A 25105-nucleotide genomic window follows, 5' to 3' on the forward strand; every position below is an offset into this window, starting at 1 on the left:
CTGGATGTCAGGCAGGTAGGTAATTAGGTCAGTAAGGAACCAGGCGCACAGGAATGCAGACAGGCTCAGACACATACCACTGAAATAAGTAAGAGGACCTAACAGACAGAAGCTAGTAAATCATAGTGAGGTTGCGAGAAGGGAGTTATGTAACAAGCGGTGACTCTCAAAGATCAGGGCCAGGAACCACGCTATTGTTTATGCTTATGAACGAACAACGCGGGTAGAGTTCTACATGTCAATATTTACGGACGATGTAAATATAAAAAGAAGAATTGTGACAAATGGAGACGCAATATATATATATATATATATATATATATATATATATATATATATATATATATAACATTAACTTCACAAGCTACATAATTGTTACGAGCAATGGGAATGTACTTCAACATAAGCAAATTTAAGGTGATGAAAATGGGGGAACAAGTGACAGGAAGCACATTCAAACCTGGCGAAAATCAGGACAGCATTCTGAACGTTAACAAGACGGTATTGAGATTACTACACCACCTACGTGAGACCACTACTATAGGAACAATAGTAGGAAAGAGGAATGAACTAAACGAGCAGATTGTAGAGGCAGCTTGATTCATAATTTCAAAGCTAGGTACGAACGGAGGAGTTCAAGAACTGAAGCCTGATCCTAAACACACACACACACACACACACACACACACACACACACACACACACACACACACACACATATACACAATCTTCTTGAGGTTATCTTGAGATGATTTCGGAGCTTTAGTGTCCCCGGCGGCCCGGTCCTCGACCAGGCCTCCACCCCAGGAAGCAGCCCGTGGCAGCTGACTAACACCCAGGTACCTATTTTACTGCTAGGTAACAGGGGCATAGGGTGAAAGAAACTCTGCCCATTGTTTCTCGCCGGCGCCCGGGATCGAACCCAGGATCACAAGTACAGCGTGCTGTCCGCTCGGCCGACCGACCCCCTAGGGTAGAAGGAACGACTAAGATTTGATGCTAAATTCGTCACTGTATCAGGCCTTACAAGAGCAAGACATGGCAAAAAGAGGTTAACTTTATGACAGTAACCGTTCAAACGACCTTACGTGTTTGGTCACATCTCAGGCCGCCCTCTAACCTAAGACGCCGACATTTTCTTGTGTTTTTATGTAGGTTTTAGTGTCTGTTTTGGCCATTATTGTTCGTGTTGCAAGTTGCAGGTGTGTAGTGGCACTGGCTGCTGCTGCTGCTCTTTACTTGAGTCACACCGATTGCTCCCTTTAAGGTTAAAATCCCATTGTGTAATATTATATATATATATATATATATATATATATATATATATATATATATATATATATATATATAATATATATATATATATATATATCGTAAAGACTTTAGCCAAATTGCTAACGATGAGAAAATTCATAAGGACTTGATATTATAAAAGTTGAAAAGTTTTTAATTGGCAGCAAGAGATGCTTGGGGGCCTCTGAACAACTTGATTTTTAACACACGTGTACCTGCAGCATGTATATAGCAGGTGGACTGATGGGTGTACCTCTACAGGTAACAAGGGGGCGAGGACTACCCTGGTGACTCTCAAAGTGGCACTTGAATCACTCCAAGTGGTACTAATCCCTCCACCACAAAATTAGTGGAGTGATAGCTGTCACGAATCTTATTACGATTCTGCCAATTCTCCCGAACCTCGTATTATATTATTGTTTTCTCTAAGTAAATATTGCTGTCAGTTGTATAAGACTTGTGTATATAGATATATATATACATTATATATATATATAACATTGATAGCTGGGTAGTGTGTGTAAGGTTGTTTTGGTGGTGGATGTCACGTGAAATTAGCCGTGTGGGCGGTTGACAATATTTGGGAATGGCCAGGGCGATTGTTAGCAAATCAATTGCCTATAGTTTTATATTTATTTATTCCCATATTTGGTAGCCATAATATTTCAAGGAATGTGAGACCAGTAATTATAACTCTTAGTTAATAATGTTGGAGTTTAGGGCTGACCTTTGTAAATAGAATGTTCACAATGTTCATGCGAACGTTAATTGGTGTTTGGGTAGACGGTTAGTCGACGTTGGGCCTGCGGACCACGTCCTGGGCAGTCGAGTGGTGGCTGCCGTCGAGTGAAGCTGTGTTTAAGCTAAGTTCTTGGTTTTTGTTATTTTAAGCCCATATAAATATTAATTCATCTGGATAGACGATTTTAGTGTATTTATGACTTACTCCATATTCTGGTGATAGTGCTCAGGTCTCAAATAATTACTTGCATTCTATAGTATTACATGCTGATAAATATTTCTGGATACTATTTATTTAATTGTTAAGTTGGTCACCCTTAGCAAAATATATTGTTCTCCCGTTTTTATACAAAGATTAATTATACCCCTAGACACCTATTGGCATGGCAGATTTTTATTTGTTCTTTACACTGTGGGGAGAAGAACATTATTTAGTCTAAAGGGTCGTGACACATGGGGACCTGTCCGGGAGGGTGATAGATTATACTTTAACTCCCTGAAATAGTTGTTCAATTAACAGTACTACTTATACCTAGGTACTCTGTGATTATCTAGTGACGCCTAAACCAGCCTGTGAAATGGACTGTTCAAACTAAGCTGCTGTGAAAAGTTCTAAACACTTCACGGTTGAGGTAAGTGTTCAGCTTGTGCCAGGGGCCAAGTATAGTTTGTGTTAAGTGTAAGCTGTGATTATTGAACCAACCATGGAGGATCAGGTTGATGCGCTGGTGGATCAGCCCAATTTCGGTAAAATTAAAGACTTGACGAAGTCTGGTTTATTATTGCTGGCTGATTGAACCTAGCTATTCCCAGTAAGATGTTGAAAGCTCAAGTGTTAAGGACGATTGTCACACACTTGGAGAAGGAGAGACTTGAAGAAGAATGTTTGGGAGAGTTAGAAGAAAAGTAAAGTGACAAGGTGGCGATCTTCAAGTTGGAGATGGAATTAGAAATGGCTAAGTTAAAAGCAGAGATTGGAGTTGCAGAACCAGACAAAACACCTTGAGTTGGAGGCTCGGTTACGACTAGCAGAGCAACAAACTAAACAGAGCAGCAGACTAAACAATTAGAAATTCAGCAGAGTATGGCTGAAAATAATAACCGGTTAGAACAGCAGAGAATTGCAGCAGGGCTAGGTAACACTAGTAATAATCTAGAGAGTACCAATAGTTCTTCTAAGTACAGCAAACATGTAGAATTATCTAAGTGTAATGAAGACACAGAAATATTTTTTTGCATTTTAAGAAACTAGCAGTCGGCATGAACTGGCCTGTCGATCAATGGGTTAGCATATTAAAAGGTCAATTTAAGGGTAAAGCCCAAAAGGTATTTGCATCTTTGCCTGCTGAGAATTCTTTAGATTTTCAATTTGTGCAGCAAAGTATTTTGAATGCTTACCAGCAGATCCCAGAGGCACATAGAATAAAGTTCAGAAGTTTAAAAAGAGCACATGACCAGACTGTTTCTGATTTTGTAAGAGTAAAATTAAACCACTTTGACAGATGGATTAAAGCACTTAATATTACAGAGTTTGAGACTTTAAGAAACCTCATAGTAACTGAAGAAGTAGTGGGATGTCTACCAGAGAAATTAGCTTTATTTATGGCTGAAAATAAACCACTGATCTTATCAAATTAGCCAAGCTAGTTGATGAGCATGAATTACTCACTAAAGGGCCTTTTAGAGCCCAATGTGTCATTTTAAGGCTAAAACTAATTATGCTCCTAACCATAATGTTTTCAAAACTCGACCAGCTAATTCACCTACTCCCCTTAACCCTTCTCCTGTAAAGCCAGGGTTGTCAACCTAAAGTAATGTAGTGCCTTAGCCTGCAGTGGGTTCGGCTGTTCCGACCACTAGCAGATATTGCACGCATTGCAGGAGAAGAGGTCATGTGGTAAATTCATGTTATGTTTTGCACCCAGAGTTGAGACCAACGGGTCTAATTATGAGTAGGGGTTTGCAAACCATTAATGCCAATGTTGCTCCAGTCGAGCCCAAGTGGATGACTAATTTTGATCCATACCTACATTCGGGAACCCTATTATGTACTAGTGGAGCCTGGAAATCAGTCCAATTGTTAAGGGACACTGGTGCTTCCCAGTCTTTAATTTCTCGCCATGTTCTTACTGATGTTAGCACAGAAGACACTGGAGAGGTAGTGTTATTGCAGGGACTTGGAGGGCATATACAGTGTACCCTTAATTAAGGTTAACCTGAATTCTTTCATTACACCAGGTTGGTGCACTGTAGCAGTCGGTGAGCAGTTGCCCATTCCTGGGATTGATATCATTGTAGATAATGATTTTGACAAGTGTCAATTTAGTGGGACCGATTGTCCTGTTATGTATACTAAACCTGATGCAGTACTGGCTCAACCAGATGCGGATGATGGTGTCATTTATCCAGCCTGTGTTGTGACCAGATCCATGGCTAAGCAGAATGTGGTAAGTCCTGCTACTACCAAGGTGGATGTTCTAGAGGCCAGGACCCCTTCAGACACAGAGGTGGAGGTGGACCATGAAGATACATTTTTAGCTGACATGGATGACGAGAGTGAGACCGGTGCCAGAGTGAGACCAGTGAATTTGCTGCCAGAGACGGACTGCACAGTGCACTAGGCTGTTCTCCATTCGAGCTGGTTTTCGGACATCAGGTGAGAGGACCTTTTAAAGATGTTATATGAGAAATTGTTAGATGTTAGTCAGGCAGAGTGAACGTTATCTGACGGATGTCAAGAGCAAGCTGTCCAAAACGAGGGAGTTGGCCTTACGACATCTAGGTGAACAACAAGTAATGAAGCAGAAGCATGACCAGAGATTAAAGGCCAAACTCGGGAGTTTTTGAGCCAGGAGATTTGGTATTGGTCTTGAAGCCTCGTATGGGTACGTCTATGTCCAACAAATTTGCAGGACCATATCAAGTATTAAAACGTCTTGGAGAAGTGACTTACAAGGTTTGCCATCCCAAGCAGAAAAGACAGACCATGAGTGTACATGTAAACTGGTTGAAGGCTTATTGTGGGCCTAGTATTGTGGCTTGTGTGGCTGAAGAGGTAATTCCTGAAGAGTAGTGTTTCTGAAGAAGATGGTAATATTTGTTTATCTAATTCCAGTAGTTCCGGGGAAGAATAGTCATTTGCAGGATGAGGAGAGAACGGAGTTCCAGGACCTTCTGCAGGCGTCTTCTAGCTTGTTTGGGGAGGTCCCCACTCAGACTCCTCTCAGTACGCATGATATCACCCTGACAAATGTGACTCAAATTCGGCTGCGCCCTTATCGAGTGACACCCGTGAAACGTCGTATCATCCAAGAGGAGGTTGATTATCTTCGACATGGATTCATCAGACCCACTCAGCGTTCCTGGAGTTCGCCATGTCTGTTAGTGCCAAAACCAGAAAATAAGTGGAGATTAGTAGTGGATTATAGAAAACTCAACCGGGTAACTGTAGTTGATGTTTACCCTTTACCATTATTGGAAGATTGTATAGATACTATAGGTCAGGCTAACTTTGTATCTAAGTTGGACCTATCTAAGGGATATCATCAGATACCTCTTACAGATTTTGCAAGGGAAGTGACAGCCTTTATCACTCCTGATGGAGCTTAAGAGTTTAATGTCATGCCTTTTGGATTAAGGAATGCTCCAGCCACATTTCAGAAATTAATGAATTCTTTAAGGGATGTCCCAGACTGTAGGGCATCTGGATGACATTGTAATTTTCAGTCGGACTTGGGTAGATCATATGTCTAATTTAAGGAAATTGTTTGTGTTAAAACATGCTAATTTGACTGTCAATATGAAGAAATGTAGTTGGGCTAAAGGAACTATAGTGTATTTAGGGCATGAGGTAGGACAAAGGAGGATAGTCCCATTGCACGACAAGATTCAGGCAATTGTGGAGTACTCAGTCCTAACAAATAAGTCGGTGCAAAGATTTATGGGAATGTGCGCATATTATAGAAGGTATTGTAAAAACTTTTCTATTGTTGCTGCACCCATAACAAATCTCTTAAGGAAACGGGTAAAATTTAAGTGGACGCAGGAGTGTCAGAACTCTCTTCAGAAATTGAAAGGAATTCTCTCTACTTCACCTGTGTTAGCGAGTCCACAGTATGATAAACCTTTTATTCTTCACATAGACGCTTCCGATGTAGGAGCAGGTGCTGTTTTGTTCCAAGTAGGACCGGATGAGTTAGAACATCCTGTTTATTATTTCTCCCGTAAATTTGACAAGACCCAACTTAATTACTCTGCAGTTGAAAAAGCACTTTGTTTAATACTTGCGGTGAAGAAATTTGAGACATATTTATCAGGAAATAAAGTAATAATATATACAGACCATAATCCATTGACATTTACCAATTCTATGAAGTGTAAAAACCAGAGAATACTTAGATGGTCATTATTGCTGCAAGAATTCAATATTGTAATTCGTCATATTCCTGGGAGGCAAAATGTTATTGCTGATGCCTTGTCCAGAGGATTTCCTGTTGCAGTGCCTTAACATGTAGTGTTCTTCCTTCAGAAGATATTTGTAAATTTTGTATATTGTTAATTTGAGAGTTTTCATTTCATTGCACTTTGTTGAAGCATTTCTCATGTTATATGACCTGTTATACTCATGCAGCCGAACAAAAAAAAAAAATGAAATAACCTGTTCATTTCATTTTTTCTTAGGGGACGGGAGGGATGTCACGAATCTTATTAAGATTCTGCCATTTCTCCCGAACCTCGTATTATAATATTTTCTCAAGTAAATATTGCTGTCAGTTGTATAAGATTTGTGTATATAGATATATATACATTATATATATATAACATAGATAGCTGGGTAGTGTGTGTAAGGCTGTTTTGGTGGTGGATGTCACGTGAAATTAGCCGTGTGGGCGGTTGACAATATTTGGGAATGGCCAGGGCGATTGTTAGCATATCAATTGCCTATAGTTTTATATTTATTTATTCCCATATTTGGTAGCCATAATATTTAAAGGAATGTGAGACTAGTAATTACAACTCTTAGTTAATAATGTTGGAGTTTAGGGCTGACCTTTGTAAATAGAATGTTCATGCGAACGTTAATTGGTGTTTGGGTAGACGGTTAGTCGACGTTGGGCCTGCGGACCACGTCCTGGGCAGTAGAGTGGTGGCTGCGGTCGAGTGCAGTTGTGTTTAAGCTAAGTTCTTGGTTTCTGTTATTTTAAGCCCATATAAATATTAATTCATCTGGATAGACGATTTTGGTGTATTTGACTTGCTCCATATTCTGGTGATAGTGCTCAGGTCTCAAATAATTACTTGCATTCTATAGTATTACATGCTGATAAATATTTCTAGATACTATTTATTTAATTGTTGCTAAGTTGTCACCCTTAGCAAAATATATTGTTCTCCCGTTTTTATACACTGATTAATTATACCCCTAGACACCTATTGGCATGGCTGATTTTTATTTGTTCTTTACACTGTGGGGAGAAGAACATTATTTAGTCTAAAGGGTCGTGACAATAGCAATGGTGTGAGTGCAAGATTTTTTCTGTTGGGAGGAAGATCCATTATATAGGCACTAGAATAGTTGCCAACAGTGCCAGGTTCTCTAAAACCCTTTCAGGCATTATAGACCCTTTCGAATAGATGCTTTTCTACCTATTCACGTTCAACCACTTGGGTTGGACGGTAGAGCGACGATCTTGCTTCATGCAGTGCAGGTCGGCGTTCAATCTCCGACCGTCTAAGTGGTTGGGCACCATTCCTTCTCCCCCCAACATTCCTACCCTAAATTCCAGTGCTAAGCAGTCATAATGGTTTGGTACTTTTCCCTTACCTTCCTACCTATTGAAATAGGTACCTTTCTATTTAGATAGGTACCTTTGTATCCAGATAGGTACCTTTCTATCCGGGTGTACTTTTCTACCTATTAGAATAAACTTGTTAGTCCTCTACATGCACCTTTTCTACTTATTAAAAATTAGGTACTATTCTATATATTCAGATAAGTATACTTTTACCTATTCAAATGGGTCATTTTCAACCTATTCGATTAGGTATCTTTTTACCTAATCTTATTACACACTAGTTACTGACATGTGTCTTTTGTGTCTTCATATATTTAGCTTTCTACAAATTTTTAAAAAAATTAGATACTGTCTTACATTTTTTGGAATTTAATAATTTTTTTGCATGTACCTAGTCTACTTATAATAGGTAGAACATTCTACTTATTTAGGTAGTTAATAATAAAATATTATCTGCCTATAATATATATTATAGGTAGATATTATACGTATTTAAAAAGTATACCTATAAAAGGTATGCCTTTCATAGGTAGTAACTATTTAAGAATGTACAAATACGCAATAATAGTACAATAAATGTGGAAGACAATTTTCAAAATAGTGAAAGTACCTATTTGAATATGTAGAAATTACTTTATTATATGTAATAGGTATATGTACAAATTATAGATAGTTTCCCACAGATATAGACGGTAACTAGTTTGCATATGTAAAAATACCAATTGAAATAGGTTGAATACATATTTTTATATGTACATATATGAATAGGTATAATATTCCTACATAAATAAGTACTTTCTACCTATTCATATAGGTACTTTTTAATTTACTAATAATCTAATTGTGGAAGATCAATAATCTTCAACATTTGTTGGATTGGTTTTGCAAATTTGCACCTATGCCTATTCTACCTATTCAAATAAGGCCTACCAATTCAAATAGGTAATTCTTCTATTATGAACATTCTTTCACGTTGGGCTGTTATTGCAAATTTGTCCATATACCTAATCTACCTATTTAAATAGGTCCTGCCTATTCATATAGGAAATTTTTATTTCGAAAATTCCACATTTGTTGGGCTGTTATTGCAAAATTGCACATACACCTATTCAAATAGGTCATTTCTACCTATTCAAATAGGTACTTTTTCTATTTTGAAGATTCTTCCACATTATATGAACTTATTGCAAATTTGCCCATACACCAAATCTACCTATTCAAATAGGCACTTTTTTCTGTTTTGAAAATTCTTCCACATTTGTTGGACTGTTGTAAATTTGCCCCTATAGGGGCAACCTACCAGGGGTAATCTACCTATTCAAATAGGTCCTACCGATTCAAATAGGCACTTTTTCTGTTTTGAAAATTCTTACACATTTGTTGGACTGTTGCAAATTTGCTCATACACCAAATCTACCTATTCAAATAGGTGCTACCTATTCAAATAGGTCCTACCTATTCAAATAGGTACTTTTTCTGTTTTGAAAATTCATACACATTTGTTGGACTGTTGCAAATTTGCCCATATACCAAATCTACCTATTCAAATGGGTCCTACCTATTCAGATAGGTCCTACCTATTCAAATAGGCACTTTCTGTTTTGAAAATTCTTCCACATTTGTTGGACTGTTGCAAATTTGCTCATATACCAAATCTACCTATTCAAATAGGTCCTACCTATTCAAATAGGCACTTTTTCTGTTTTGAAAATTCTTACACATTTGTTGGACTGTTGCAAATTTGCTCATACACCAAATCTACCTATTCAAATAGGTGCTACCTATTCAAATAGGTACTTTTTCTGTTTTGAAAATTCATACACATTTGTTGGACTGTTGCAAATTTGCCCATATACCAAATCTACCTATTCAAATGGGTCCTACCTATTCAAATAGGTCCTACCTATTCAAATAGGCACTTTCTGTTTTGAAAATTCTTCCACATTTGTTGGACTGTTGCAAATTTGCTCATACACTAAATCTTCCTATTCAAATAGGTCCTACCTATTCAAATAGGTCCGACCTATTCAAATAGGCACTTTTTCTGTTTTGAAAATTCTTACACATTTGTTGGACTGTTGCAAATTTGCCCATATATCAAATCTACCTATTCAAATAGGTCCTACCTATTCAAATAGGTCCGACCTATTCAAATAGGTACTTTTTCTGTTTTGAAAATTCTTCCACATTTGTTGGACTTGCAAATTTGCTTATACACCAAATCTACCTATTCAAATAGGTCCTACCTATTCAAATAGGTCCTACCTATTCAAATAGGTCCTACCTATTCAAATAGGTACTTTTTCTGTTTTGAAAATTCTTACACATTTGTTGGACTGTTGCAAATTTGCCCATATACCAAATCTACCTATTCAAATAGGTCCTACCTATTCAAATAAGCACTTTTTCTGTTTTGAAAATTCTTACACATTTGTTGGACTGTTGCAAATTTGCCCATATACCAAATCTACCTATTCAAATAGGTCCTACCTATTCAAATAGGTCCTACCTATTCAAATAGGTCCGACCTATTCAAATAGGTCCGACCTATTCAAATAGGTCCGACCTCTTCAAATAGGCACTTTTTCTGTTTTGAAAATTCTTACACATTTGTTGGACTGTTGCAAATTTGCCCATATACCAAATCTACCTATTCAAATAGGTCCGACCTATTCAAATAGGTACTTTTTCTGTTTTGAAAATTCTTCCACATTTATTGGACTTGCAAATTTGCTTATACACCAAATCTACCTATTCAAATAGGTCCTACCTATTCAAATAGGTCCGACCTATTCAAATAGGTACTTTTTCTGTTTTGAAAATTCTTCCACATTTATTGGACTTGCAAATTTGCTTATACACCAAATCTACCTATTCAAATAGGTCCTACCTATTCAAATAGGTCCGACCTATTCAAATAGGTACTTTTTCTGTTTTGAAAATTCTTCCACATTTGTTGGACTGTTGCAAATTTGATCATACACCAAATCTACCTATTCAAATAGGTCCTACCTATTCAAATAGGTCCTACCTATTCAAATAGGTCCTACCTATTCAAATAGGTCCGACCTCTTCAAATAGGCACTTTTTCTGTTTTGAAAATTCTTACACATTTGTTGGACTGTTGCAAATTTGCCCATATACCAAATCTACCTATTCAAATAGGTCCTACCTATTCAAATAGGTCCGACCTATTCAAATAGGTACTTTTTCTGTTTTGAAAATTCTTCCACATTTATTGGACTTGCAAATTTGCTTATACACCAAATCTACCTATTCAAATAGGTCCTACCTATTCAAATAGGTCCTACCTATTCAAATAGGTCCTACCTATTCAAATAGGTACTTTTTCTGTTTTGAAAATTCTTCCACATTTATTGGACTTGCAAATTTGCTTATACACCAAATCTACCTATTCAAATAGGTCCTACCTATTCAAATAGGTCCGACCTATTCAAATAGGTACTTTTTCTGTTTTGAAAATTCTTCCACATTTGTTGGACTGTTGCAAATTTGCCCATATACCAAATCTACCTATTCAAATAGGTCCGACCTATTCAAATAGGTACTTTTTTTGTTTCGAAAATTCTTCCACATTTGCTGGACTGTTGCAAATTTGCTCATACACCAAATCTACCTATTCAAATAGGTCCGACCTATTCAAATAGGTACTTTTTCTGTTTTGAAAATTCTGCCACATTTGTTGGGCAGTTATTGCAAATTTGCACATTCATATTTAAATAGGTAATTTCTGCCTATTCAAATAGATACTTTGTTACTCGTCCCTATGAAAACTTCATTTGTGGGATTTCAATACAAATTTGTTCGTGTACCTCTTTATTATCACAATGGGAAGATTCATGGGGCAACAAGGAGGGGGGTCAAGGTAACAGAGGGGGGGGGGGGGGGGGAAAGGACGGACAGACCTGAAACTTAGCTCCCAGTTACAAGCTAGGCGTTACAACACTTGGCATTGCAAGCCAAGTGTTGCTACCAATAGTAGGTAACTTTTCTATTGTACCTACTATTAATGTAGGTAGGTATATGTTGCCTACTTGTATGTAGGTCAATGTACTACCTGAAGGTAAGGTAATTATCAAAAGAAGGCACCAAACCGGGAAGGCTATGTAGCACCATCAAATGTGCGGGAGAATCAGAGGGCGCTAAATATCACCAAGAATGGTAATACGAGCCCTTTCCAATACGCAGCACCAAGGAGCCCTCTCAAATATTAGAGGGGCCCCAGAACTGAATTATAATTACTGGTAACAACCACTGTTTACACTGCCTACCATACTTAAAACATTACAGATTTTAGTAATTTAACACTTGAGACATTTAAATATTGACCTTTGCAGGGTAAATAAAGTATTATCAAAAGTCACCATGGCAAGAAAGTTAATATAGGGCAAAATAAATACTTTTTACATGTACGTAAAGTGAAAACGCTAACTCTGATTTTAGACAATACATCTAATACTTTAATTACATGTACCAGGTATTTCCTTTATTAGTAGCAAGATGTTGGTCCTCATACAAGATTTATTTACAAGTACCATTCAACTAATTAAGCTTCGCTATCTAAATTTTTCACACTGAACAATTTCTGCCAAGAAAAATTGGACCATCTTCATCGCCGATTGACTTCTTACGTCACTTTATGAATGATGACGAATCGACAAATCACCAGCTATTTCCTCAATGCCGCAACCTGCAACAAAAAAAAATACTTTAAAACTCTTGGAACTATCCCCTACCATGCCTATTAGTAGCGAGGTCGGGGAAACAGTAGTTCATTATATGAAGAATATCTACAGGATATGAAGAATAAGTGTGTGAGATGTTCTGATGGTTTTATCGAAATGGCTAATGTTGAGGAAAAAATAGTTCATGAAGGTACTACCTATGTATTAAACGTAAAGTGCCTATTAAACATAATAGGTACGTTTAAACTGACTAGTTTATACACTGGAATATTGGGCAAAATTTCTGGAGCCCATAGGTTGTATGTGACTATCAATCCACAAATTCCAAAGTTTGTAAGAATATTTACTTTTATTGGTATATAACCACTTAAATCTCCAACATTTGTCTACATGGTAATTATACTATTTAAAACCTACGAGGTCTCGTGTGTACTGGTCAGGAACAGTTCTCGTCAGGTAAACACAGTCAGGATGGGCCAGCATTGTTGCCGCCGGAGGACGCTAGTTTATTGTGCACCCCATGCTCATCCTGTGAGCGGTAGCGCAAAAAGGATTACAGAGGGCACAACAGGTCTTCAACAAACCTCAATGGACATTACATTAACAATTTCATCTATCCTTCACACCTTATAATTACAATGTCAGTTAAATACAGAAAATGTTCTATTTCCAAAGTTATATATTTACTATAAGTCATTATACATTAATTCACTTGATAAATTTCCTCAAATCTTCGGGGGAAATGATTACCAAGACAAACTACCTTAACTATATTCTTTAACAAAAATTATATATATATTTAGTTTTGTGTATAGTGTGTGCAGATGTCAATCCACTGCCGTCACCAGTCAGTATCATATCGCACCAATAGAGACTGAATCACTATATTTCTGCACCATCCAGCGCTGTTGCCCACGTAATGAATTTTAAGTCGTCTTCCAATGCAAGGTCGACAAATTCCACGCGTCTCCCTCAGGCGACTCTTCCAAACGCCGAACTAATACACAGCTTGCTGTGGTGATCGTATTTATGTTTATGTCCCTGGACTGAGCGAAGCACTTGTCTGTGCACAGCGAGCCGAGCACTGTTTCTGTCGCTGGACTGAGCACAGACTGTCCACATTTATTCGTGCTCTTGTCTCGGTCGGCGACTGATTGGCTCTCACTTCCCGCCACCAAACGTGCAGTTCTGGGCCAAACAACTGTCGTCGGCCTCGTTTCCTTCTGCAATGGTTTAACACAAAAGATTAATCACAATTTTGAACTTAACTGTGCCCATTAACACATCCTGCTTGCCATAACACTAGTCAGTACCTTCAGTAGTACATATATTCATTTTAAAGTTTTACTATTTCATGTAGTTTATCTTTAAGTTCCAATGATCACACTATCAAATTTGGAGCCATTGGGATGTTTAGTACACTCCTAATTACAAACTGGTGATAGTGAACAAATCATCTTTGAACCTATAAAGAAACTGAAGTAAAAAAAATTTTTTACTCCAATATAATTTACATGCAAACATATCAATACAGTATTTTATTTATTTTAGCAATTATAATTAATATAATCTAACATCATACCAGAGCTAAAAGTAACATAGTACGTCATCAGACTAGACCTGTCAATATATATACCAAAGAAATTTTAACAACCTCTCTTGCAACTTTATATTCAATTAGAATATATTTAAATAAATAATTTTAAAAGAACTCAAATAATAAACCACATCCAGTAAGTCATATATACTTAATACAGCATGCTAAAACAAATATATGCCAATTATTCTGGAATATAATAGTACAAGTAAGTATCAAAAGAAGGCACCAAACCGAGAAGGCTATGAAGCACCACCAAACGTGCGGAGTAATAAGAGGGTGCTAAATATCACCAAGGATGCCAATACGAGAACAGAAACGCACAAGGCCAATGATATCAAAAGTAACCGATTCACCAAAAATTCTATGGATGGACAATTTACCGCGAGGGACGGTTGGAAAGCAAGATACACACGCTCGTCCTGGAAGTCAGGACATTCAACAAGAATGTGCAACGACCGTAAGAGGAACAATGCAATATGGACAATAAAGAGCAGGGCGGTGCTCCATTAAGTGACCGTGAGTTAAACTTGTATGGCCAATACGTAACCTAGCCAGAGCCGTTTCCCACTGCCGGTTACGGTAGTAGGAGGAAGGCCACAGAGACATGACTAAGAGTACGCAGTTTGTTACCAGTAACAGAAGACCAACAACCCTGCCAACAGGCAAGGATGGTGGAATGAATGACTGGGTAAAAGCTGGAATAAGGAATACCTTTACGGGAGATGGGACAAGTGCGGATAGCTTCCATAGTGGCAGCATGCACGCTCATTTAATGAAACAACAACATGGCTGGGAACCCAGCAAAACTCTACCGACTTAAATTTACTGGGAATAAACAGCCAATGTTGAATCTATGACCACTGCATGGACCGGATTAAAGTGACCCTAAAGCCATGAGGGCACTACGAGAGTCAACTACCACCCCAAAGGAGGATTGACAAGGAGAAAGCAGGAGACGAAGAGCATAAAGAGTAGCATAAAGTTCTGCTGTGAAGATGCTAGCCTCCGGAGGAAGGCGACACACATAAGAGTGGTCAGGAAAAACAGTAGCAGCCTACACCGTCAAGAGACTTAGAGCCATCGGTGAAGATGGAAACGGAGTGAGTGTGAAGAAAAGTGCTTAAGGAAAAGGCGTTTCAGAACTGTAGGAGGGGTAAAAGCTTTAGTGATGAGGGTCAGGGAAGTACAAAATTTGGAAAGGGGGACCCTCCACAGGGGCATGGATGGGACAATATTAGGAGAAACATTGGTAATACGAATCAAAAGAGAATCTTGTAAGCGAGACAAACGGACAGAAAGAGGAAGGTGGTGAAGAGGAACAGGAACTACAGGATGGGTAAAAATCAAAGCACGACAGAGGCGAGAGTGAGTATACTGAAAGGACCATGCAAGATAACGAAGACAGTAGCGATCACAGCGGTCCTGGAGAGATAAGAAGCCAGTGTCAGCGTACAAGCTGAAGGTAGGAGTTGAACGAAAGGCACCAAAGCTGAGGCGCATCCCAGTATGGTGCAAAGGATCAAGATGGTGAAGAGTAGAAGGAGAAGCAGAAGAGTATGCAGGGGCACCATATTCGAGTTCAGACAGGACGAGAGAGGAGTGCAAATAGAGGAGCGTGCGCCTATCTGCTCCCCAAGAAGTATGGGACAAAACCTTAAGTAGGTTAAGAGCCCTAGAGCATTCAACTCTGAGGTAAGAGATATGGGGCGACCAAGACAAACGAGTGTCAAAAATTAACCCCTAAAGCTTCGCAGAATCTTTGTACACAAGGGGATGACCATGAAGTGACAAAGAAGGACGAAGGACGACATGCTTTTGATTAAGTCATAGCACAAGTCTTAATTGCAGAGAACTTTAAGCCATGATTGGTGGCCCAAGACGACACGACATCAATCGCAAGTTGAAGTTGCCGTTGAAGAGAGGAGAATCATCACCACGACAGCAAAGAGTAAGATAGTCGACATAAAGAGCGGAGAAAATGCCAGAAGGAAGGGAGGAAAGAAGACTATTGAGGGCAACCAGAAAAAGAGTAGTGATCAGATCAGTGAGTGTACCTTTGGGTACACTCTCGTATTGCCGAAAAGAGGCAGAGAGTGGTACCAAGCCTCATTAAAGGAATGATGAGAGAGGAAGCTTTGGAAAAAGGGGAAGATTACTACGAAGGCCAAAAGAACGAAAGAACGAAATTGGGACAGAATATGGTATCTCCAGGTTGTGTCATAAGATTTTTTCCAGGTCATAAAGGACAGCAACAACGGAGGTCTTCGCAGTAAAATCAGTACGAATATAGACCTCCAAGTTCACCAAGTCCAAGTCCTTAAGGATGTCCCGAGACCTCCCCGGTTTCCGAATAGATAGTACAGCGGCATCGAGCTAGTCCTCGGGGACTGACGACGACTCCCAGACCTGGTTATACAGCCTGGTTATACAGACTCAGTAACTACCGAGACGTGCAAGGAGGGAGATAGCGAAGCATCTCAATGTTTTCCGAGCCCGCTGCCATAAAACCGTAAAGGGCCAGGGCAGACTGAAGTTGAGAGAGAGAAGGAATCGTTATAGGGAAGGCGGAGACGAGTGCAGAAATCTAAGGGATGAGATTCAAGAACAGGCTTACGAAGGAAGGATTGAGGAAGATGAGAACCAGAACTAACAGAAGAAAAGTGGGAACCCAGTTTGGTTGCGACCTGCACTGGGTCCGCCACAAGAGTACCTCGGAGGTGAAGAACTGGCGAGATATCTGGAACGAACTTGCCCGCAATTTTGCCGATCTTCTTCCAGATTTGTGGTAGAGGAATATCTGACAATGGTGGAAACGTAAGATTTCCAACTTCCACGCTTAGCTGTATGAATGGTCCCTACAGGCCACCGCACTTGCTTTCCAAAACAAAATAAAAGAATCGGCCGTCTGTCGACGTCGGTGTTTCTTCCACGCTGCGACAGCCCGAACACAGTCCGCATTCCACCAGGGAATGCACTTCCGCGTGCCCCGGGAGGTAGAGTGAAGAATAGAGCAGAGGGCAGCATCTAAGATGGTGTCATGAAAAAGGAGGAGGGCGCGAGGCAGAGAGGAGAGGTTAGTGAGAGTAGCACAGAGTGAATAGGTTCCAATCAGCTTTGGCAAACTGCCACCTAGGGAAGGAAAGGGGAAGGTGAAAAGAGAAATGGAAATAAGGATGGGGAAATGGTCACTTATGGAGGTCATCAAGAACCCTCCACGTGAGATCTAAGCAAAAGGACGACGAGCAGAGAGAAAGATCAAGACAGGAAAGGGTGCAAGTTCGAGAGTCCACATGGGAGGACTCACCAGAATTCAGAAGAGACGGGGAAGAATAGAGGAAGAACGGTTCAAAAAGGCAGCCTCAGGTGTTTGTTAGAACATCACCCCAGAGGGTATGCCGACAGTTGAAATCACCCAACAGGAGCACTGGCAAGGAATCAAGGAGGTGCTTATGATCAGGAAGAGAAAGCGGGACATTTGGGGGGAGGTAAATGGAACAGACTGTATACTATTTACTCACAAAAACACGGGCAGCAGAACAATGGATAGGAGATGGAAACAGTAGGGGGACGAAGGGAATAACAGTACGAATCAAGAGAAGTTATGGGCCCCAGCATGAGCTGGGAGGGGGGGGGGGTAGGAAAAAAAAAAAGAGGAATAACCCCGAAAGAGACCAGGACGAGCAAAAAGCTTTGGTTCCTGGAGACAAACACAAAGTGGTGAAAACTGTGTAATCTGAAGTTTGAGTTCATGGAAGTTGGCATAAAATTCACTAATATTCCATTGAAGAAGACATTATCAAAAAGAGAAAGGACAACAACAGAGAACAATAAAGAAACAAAGGTAAAGAAGAACAGTATATTCAATAAGCTTAGGATCAGGGTTAGTAAAATCAAGCTTAGGAGGCATGGGTAAACTGAGTAAGGATGGAGTGAAGGGAGCAGGTGGACAGACCAGAGGCGGATGGGTAGGGTCCGGAGGAGACAACAGAGCAATCCGTTCTCGCACTTTTGTACAGTCAATATCGACTTATTTAACAAGTCAATATTGACTGTACGAAAGTGCGAGAATGGGTTGAACAGAGAGGGGAGGTCAAGGACAGCAGGAGGGGGGGGGGGAGCAGAAACCGGGAGCGCACCTCAGCAAGGGCAGCAACGAAAAAGGAAACGGGGGCTAAAGAAACCTCCATAGCTTGGACAGGGGGCCCGACCACCGAAATGGAAGGGGGACGCAGCGAGTGTGTCAGAGGTGGCGGGTGAGGAAGAAAGCGAAGCCTTCGTACCTGCCGGGGAGGAGGAAGGAGAGGAGCCAGGCTTACGTTTCTGACTCAAAAGAGACAGGTGTTCAAGCAACAACGTACTGGGCGACAGACTCAATTGTCTCAACAAGAGATGATGAACGGGAGTGAACATCATGAAGATTGCTGTTAGGATGATGGACATCAGCCTGGACAAACAGGCGGCGTGGAGGGCCAAGAGACAGGGAAAGATGGGAAGAAGGATTGGGGAAAGAAAACACAGGAGACTGGGTAGGAAGGGGGGAACTTCAGATGGAGAACCAGGAGGGGGTCCCTTCGGGACAGAACGTAAAGGAACAGGGGAGGTGGTGGTGGGCGTGTTCGGGTCTTAAGATCTGGAAACTGTTGAGAGACCGAGTATGGTGGGAATGATGAGGTGAGGTAGAACGCAACACGAGCGTAGGATATGATAGCAAAAGGGGCGAGATGGTGAACTTGGCATCTTGCTTCAGGAAAAGGCTGACGCTCCCGGTATTTCAAGTTGAGGACGGCTTCCTCAAGTTTGTAGTGTATACACGAGCAGAGAAGGTAGGGTGGGCCTCACTGCAATTGAGACAGCGAACCTGGGGAGAAGTGAACTCGGACTTTTAGAGTGATCATCGGCCCCACAGATGGGACAGATACACAGTACTTGAGCATTTGAGGACACCATGCCCAAACTTCCAGCATTTATTGCAAAATCTAGGAGAGGGAATGTACTCCTGAACGAAGCATCTGGCACCAGCAAGAATTATAGAGGGCGGAAGGGTCCTACTATCAAATGTGATTTTCACAACTCTAAGGGGCTGACGGCGACGACCACAAGGGGGTCGAGTGAACGTATCTACCTGGAGGACAGGATGGCCTTGGGCTTTGGGGATATGTTTAATATCTTCATGGCAGCCCTTTAGGCCCCTAACACCAGTTGCAACATGGTGCGGGAGGAGAACAGTGCCAACAATGACATTTAATCAAGCGTTTTTGGAGATCCGAACAGGGGTCTCCCCAATGCAAGACAATACGGCTAAGCAGGTAGCTGCATCCGGTGAAGGAGCAGCGACGACATGTGTAGTTAAACGGGTGGAATTAAAAGTAACAGGCATCCAACGAATCGATAAGGTGTTTATGGAGTGAGAAATCGTCAGGTGTAGAATCCAGAGAGAGGAGTTCTAAGTATTTAGCCCATGAAGCAGGACCAAACAAGGCTTTGTACTTATTAGTATGGGAAGGGATCGTTAAAAAGGTGTACTAGGCACAAGGAGAGACAACCACGCCAGGTTGTCACCGTTGGGGGCGTATGGCTCGACCCAACCACAGAGGAGGGAGGGGAGAGGAGGAGAGTAGTCAGGAGGGTCAAAGGAGGAGCTAGGTCTGAACCCAATGTAGCAGGGAGGGGGGGGGGGGGGGGCTACAGAGCCCGGTCTTCCAACACAGTCCGACTCGGAGGCTTGGTCGTCTACCCCACGAGCCTAAGAAGTCAGAGGAACACTATTCAGCAAAATGAAAACGAGAGGTTATACTTTCATTCACGAATGTGTACCCGTACCCACCATAGAGCCACAATTAGAGGTAGGACACCCAACAAGAGACATGTTGCCGATCATGCCGGGGCCCTCTAGGGATGCATCGTGAGAATACGCCCCACAAACGCCACCTTAAGAACCATCAGTCCGTCAATCTGGTTCAGCAACCGGGTTCAGCAACGAAATGAGGATTGACAGCAAAAGGGTCCCCTCACTTGAGACGTTGGGTTCTACGGGCAAGAGATTATGCCTCCCCAAACACTCGGGAATCAAAACAGAAGAAACCTGGTAGAATAATCAAAAACTGGCAAAAGGTCGGCAGGAAATGACAATTAGAAAGGAAAAGAGAGGGAGGCTACCTACCTTGAGGCTACCTTGAGGTGCTTCCGGGGCTTAGTGTCCCCGCGGTCCGGTCGTCGACCAGGCCTCCTGGTTGCTGGACTGATCAACCAGGCTGTTAGACGCGGCTGCTCGCAGCCTGACGTATGAGTCACAGCCTGGTTCCCCCTGGGGGGGGGAAGGAGGAAAATGAAAAGATTGGTGAATTGATTGGTGAACTGGCACAATTGGTGAAGGCAGCAGCAGAAGTATATGGCATCAAAAGGACAGAGGACTTGACTCTTGAAGCATCACACTCTGGCAGCCGCCCCCCAAGCCTTCTCACGGCGACAACAAGCCAGAAAGGAAGGGGGGGTATAATAGTACAAAACATTATATACATCTCCCCAAAACAGCTCTTTATATTGGAAAAACATAAATTCTAGTTTTTTGTAACTTTCCAATTCGACATTCATACAAAAGTAATGCATTCAAAATAAAGGTTTGAATAGCAAATTACTATAAAAGAAATAAAACGAATTTGGTCTTAACATTTAAATATGAATATATTTATCATCTTTGAACCATTTGTAAACTACCTGTTTTCTTACCCTAACTCCTACAAAATAACCAGTAAAAATCTGTTATATAGAAAAATCAATTAAAGTAATGTGGAACTCTTCTGACTGTAACCTGACCCACTATTGGTCATTTTTATGAGGCGCTCTATATGCTAGGATGTGGATAACTTAACTATTTAATTTTAATTTCTAGCGGACTGTACAAAAAAAGGTTACTCTACACAGTTACCACAGTGGGGTGTTACTTATTAATTATTTGAATTCAGATGGTGCCGTATTTATTATTTGATTTAAAGCATTAGTTCTGTTACTCAAGGTTTATTTCAGATTAATGAATTTATTTTATTTACTGCACTGAGAATTAGAGTTAGCAATAAACAAAATTCTTACCTAAGAAAGTCCATAGACCAGAGTAAGCTTCAACTAACATCGTCCATGGATGAGAGAGCTTCATGGGGAATATACGAGTCAGACAAGAGGCCGCCAATGTTGATGCTTCCTTTCCTGCCGATAATCGAATTATTAGAGTGGGAAAATTCACAATTTATGTAATTAAAGAATCCGTGTTTCATCACTTTTTAACTTCAATTTGAAGTAATTATTTTCACTTGATTATGGTGATGTCCTACAGGTGACCACGATCACTCCAAATACCTTGTATACACAAGAAATTGCCTTAATGATATTAAATGTGAGACAAACAGTGTAGTTACCTCAAACGAGGCTATTGGACCTTCAGGCAACTAATGCAAGGATTTTGACAACGTCAAAATGTTATGTCACCAACGTGGGCCGTGTTGATATCCATAATGGATATGGAAATATCCAAACCCTCCCCCCTCCCACTTTCCGAACTCTTAGTCAGTGCGAGGGTTAATAATTTAGAAGTGGTCGCTAAATTCTAATTAAGTTAATATTATTAACTATGTATCTATACAGTATTAGATTTTATCTCCTCCTTTTAGTTTAATAACGAGACATAATAGAACATCGGGGAGCTGACCTGACCCAGCAGAGAATTGCGTCAGCCCTCAAGGTATACTGCCGGGTATTTAATTTTAATTCTATTATTTTAAGCAGAAAACAAACTTCATAGCAATTTAATATTTAGTATGAAAGTGCTAAATGTGTAAATTATTTCCAATATATATGCATTACTAGAAGCAAAAGATGAAAAGCTTTCCTCTATCAACGTAACTGAAATACGACTAAATGAACACTTTAACCAACAACAGTACACACCTTAAATGGTTACACATCTATTCACAAACTTACCGCAATGCACCAGGCCTCTTAAGACTCATTCATAATCTACTGCAAGAGTCAGAATCTGGCTCACATAAGGCCAACCTGAGAAACGGAAAATTCAAACAATAACACACGTGCAACGAAACTAGTGATTGCATTAAGTAAATTTGCAATTCCTAGACAAATGAGGCTTACTATCAATACTACAGGGAAAATACCCCGATTGAGAACTTTGCCTTCAATCAGTTGGCTTTCTCCAATGTGTTTGCTCCCTCTGATGAAAAAGTAGGACCATACTTACCAAGTCCATTGGATATCTATGCTTTGACTGGCATTTAATTCTTCTCTGTTGAATTAATCTGCAGGTCCGCTCGTATCATACCTTCCTCGTCAACATTGACCGCTCATCCTTTCATCTATCAGTCGCCCCACTGTTAAAGATAGAAAACAGTCACTGTGGCTCACATCCTATTTTAATTGCACTGTACATCAATCACTACAGCACACTACTCACTGCCTTTGGTGGGTACTACATGTGCAGCGTGACTATAGTGTCTTTGGGGATGGCTGTTACCATGCTAAGAGTAGCCTAGGTTCAGATTCCTGGCTCTAGTCTGATGCTGAACTAGCAGAGGCAGTACCTGCGGATGTGAGCTCTAGGCTAAAGGCCTTGACTTTCAAATTCACTCTGGTCTTGTATGAAAGGCCTTTTTTTCCAATATACTTTGAATTACAGGGTTAAACCTGGTTGATGCCCTGTGTGTGCATTGTTTGTTTGGAGTTATATGTGGGAAAATCTCTCATACCTATGTACAGTACTTGTAACCGATTACAGGTAAATTTCCAGATCTTTTCTACTCTTAAACACCAGCCTGAGGGAGGATCGTCTTATACTTTGATCTAAAAGGCTGTTTGAAGTGGTCCACAGACTTGTACAGTGCAACCCGAATTAAATGAACAATATGGGACCAATCTAAATTGGTTCAATCCAATCTAAAATCTAAATTGGTATATGGGACCAATCTAAATTCGCTGCAATATGAAGGGCTCGTTGCAATAGGAGATGCCTCCACGAGGCACATATTTGTGAATGAAAACCGGCAATCTTAAAATTAAAAGGAACCATAGAATTTGGTTTTAAATGTGCTCAGTGGCTGTCTCAAGGCTTCAACTCTTAATGTTGTGTTCTTTTTACGAAAATCTTTAAAAATGTGATTGGAGACTTGGGATATAACCACCCTGCTGTGGCGCAGCCCCAACATGGGTACTGGAAGGAATATCGCTGAAACCCTACTGAGTTCTCTTATGTCATATGTACTGGTCAGGAACAGTTCTCCACCCCCCCCCCTTCCCCAAGCCAGGCCCCTTCCGTCATGTGCCCCACACATTCAGGCTGGGCCACGACTATCAAGATCTGCAAGTCTTGGGGTAAAAATGAAGACAATACCTCGTCTGTATTCTCTAAAATGTAAATAAATATTTTCAGTTTTATGTACAATATACATACATGTCAATCCACTGCAGTCACCAGTCAGTCCCAATAAAGCAGCCCGTCTTCCAAACGAAGACCCAAAAGTGATTCCATGCACCCACCAAATCTCCTGTTTATGAAAGAAAATCGGTTTACACGACTCAACTGATTTCGTTGGAACATATCTGGAACAAGTGCTTCACTGACTAATTTTGTTCGAATCACAACGTTATAAATGCTTCACCCACGTACTACAAATACAAATAATCGCCAACAGAACCTAAACACCTAACCTATGCCTATATATGCACAATATGCTATTATAATAATTTATATTTGATAAAGTTCCTGTTTTGAATGAACAGCATGTTAAAATTTATGAATGCGTCTATGGGGGTCAACCGCTGGATGTAGTAGACTTGAGTCGAGGACGGGTTGAATAAGGACTTAAATCACTTTACATTTCTGTACTATACCAAGGTAGAAAAATGCCACATACCTCCCTCAAACGCCGAGCCAACACACTGCTTGCCGGGGTGGAGCACGTTTTCGGCCTTTTGTATCAATGGACCACAATCCTAGTACTTTATGCTTCTGCCACTGGACCGAGTGGAGTACTGACTGCCCAAATTGATCCGTGCGCTTGGTTTCTAGGTCGGCGACTCTGATTGGCTCATTTCCCGCCACCAAACGTGCAGTTCTGGGCCAAACTGCTACAACAGGCGGCCGGCCTCGTTCTCTTCTGCAACAGTTCAACACATTACAAGATTAAATCACAATTAGTATCGTAATTTTGGTGCGCCGAATACACAAGTACTTTATAATGTGGCTTTCCGAAAAAGCCACATTAACAAAGTATATTCATACCGTAATACTCTCTACTGTGTATAGGGTATTTACATTCATACCCTAATATTTCACACGCTCTATAGCCGATTTCTTTGGGCAAAATTGTAATTTAAACCAGTCATATGAAGGACACCTACAAAGAGAACCTATCTCCTAACGTATTTAATCACATTGGTATATTTCCCCACACTCTGGCCTCAAAAGCTTATTTTCAGAGGAAAACAGGTCCATATTTGTGAATGAAAACCTGGAAATCTCAAAATGAAAAATATAATAGGTTTTAAATGTGCTGAATGGCTTTCTCAAGGCCCCCTAACCTTTCTATTGTTGCGTCCATCTACGAAAATCATTAAAAATGCGACTGGAGCCACAATGAGTCACCATACCTCCGCCTCAAAATCGATTTTTCAAAGGAAAAAAAAGGTCCAAATTTTACTGAACCAAAACCTCTGCAACTTGGGAGAAAAAAAAAATTGGTTTTAAATATGCTCGGTGGCTTTTCCAAGGTCTAACTATTTCATATAATGTTGCCTCACTATGAACTCAGTCCTAACAAATTGATAAAATCCCCCACATCCCCAGTTTCAGCGAACTCTTGCTCGTCGAATCAGGCAAGTAAATCTGGCATGAAAAGTGTTCTCCAACTGGAGATTAGTTGAATTGAGATTCCTCTATTTGGTGGGCGATTATTTATTTTTATTTATAT

At 40.4% G+C, this 25105-nt stretch overlaps 1 protein-coding gene and 1 long non-coding RNA gene across 11 annotated transcripts in view; one reads left to right on the top strand and one right to left on the bottom strand.

Annotated features, from left to right (window-relative positions):
• Positions 1 to 7467, top strand: part of LOC138354971 (uncharacterized) — a 453439-nt gene extending 445972 nt beyond the window's left edge. Inside the window, exons 1-2 of one of the 3 annotated variants that reach the window (XR_011223790.1) lie at positions 1364 to 4690; positions 5150 to 7467. Coding sequence is in view for 1 of the 3 variants with exons in the window: in XM_069309655.1 (XP_069165756.1) it covers positions 5150 to 5152 (3 nt within the window). In the remaining 2 variants the exon portion in view is untranslated. Of the gene's footprint in view, positions 1 to 1363; positions 4691 to 5149 lie in introns of those variants that run through there. The other 2 variants (XR_011223791.1, XM_069309655.1) reach the window with 2 other exon arrangements.
• Positions 7468 to 12282: 4815 nt separating this feature from the next.
• The window catches only part of LOC123771005 (uncharacterized), a 424821-nt gene continuing 411998 nt past the window's right edge, over positions 12283 to 25105 (bottom strand). For 5 of the 8 annotated variants that reach the window (XR_011223793.1, XR_011223795.1, XR_011223796.1 and 2 more), the window contains 5 exons: positions 24050 to 24292; positions 22381 to 22510; positions 21222 to 21335; positions 13299 to 13758; positions 12283 to 12540 (listed from right to left, as the gene is read on the bottom strand). This is a non-coding gene — a long non-coding RNA (uncharacterized lncRNA). Of the gene's footprint in view, positions 12541 to 13298; positions 13759 to 21221; positions 21336 to 22106; positions 22182 to 22380; positions 22511 to 23586; positions 23681 to 24049; positions 24293 to 25105 lie in introns of all 8 variants that reach the window. The other 3 variants (XR_011223797.1, XR_006774429.2, XR_006774431.2) reach the window with 3 other exon arrangements.

The sequence above is a fragment of the Procambarus clarkii genome, chromosome 65 (assembly GCF_040958095.1).
Source record: "Procambarus clarkii isolate CNS0578487 chromosome 65, FALCON_Pclarkii_2.0, whole genome shotgun sequence".
In the NCBI taxonomy this organism is placed as follows: domain Eukaryota; kingdom Metazoa; phylum Arthropoda; class Malacostraca; order Decapoda; family Cambaridae; genus Procambarus; species Procambarus clarkii.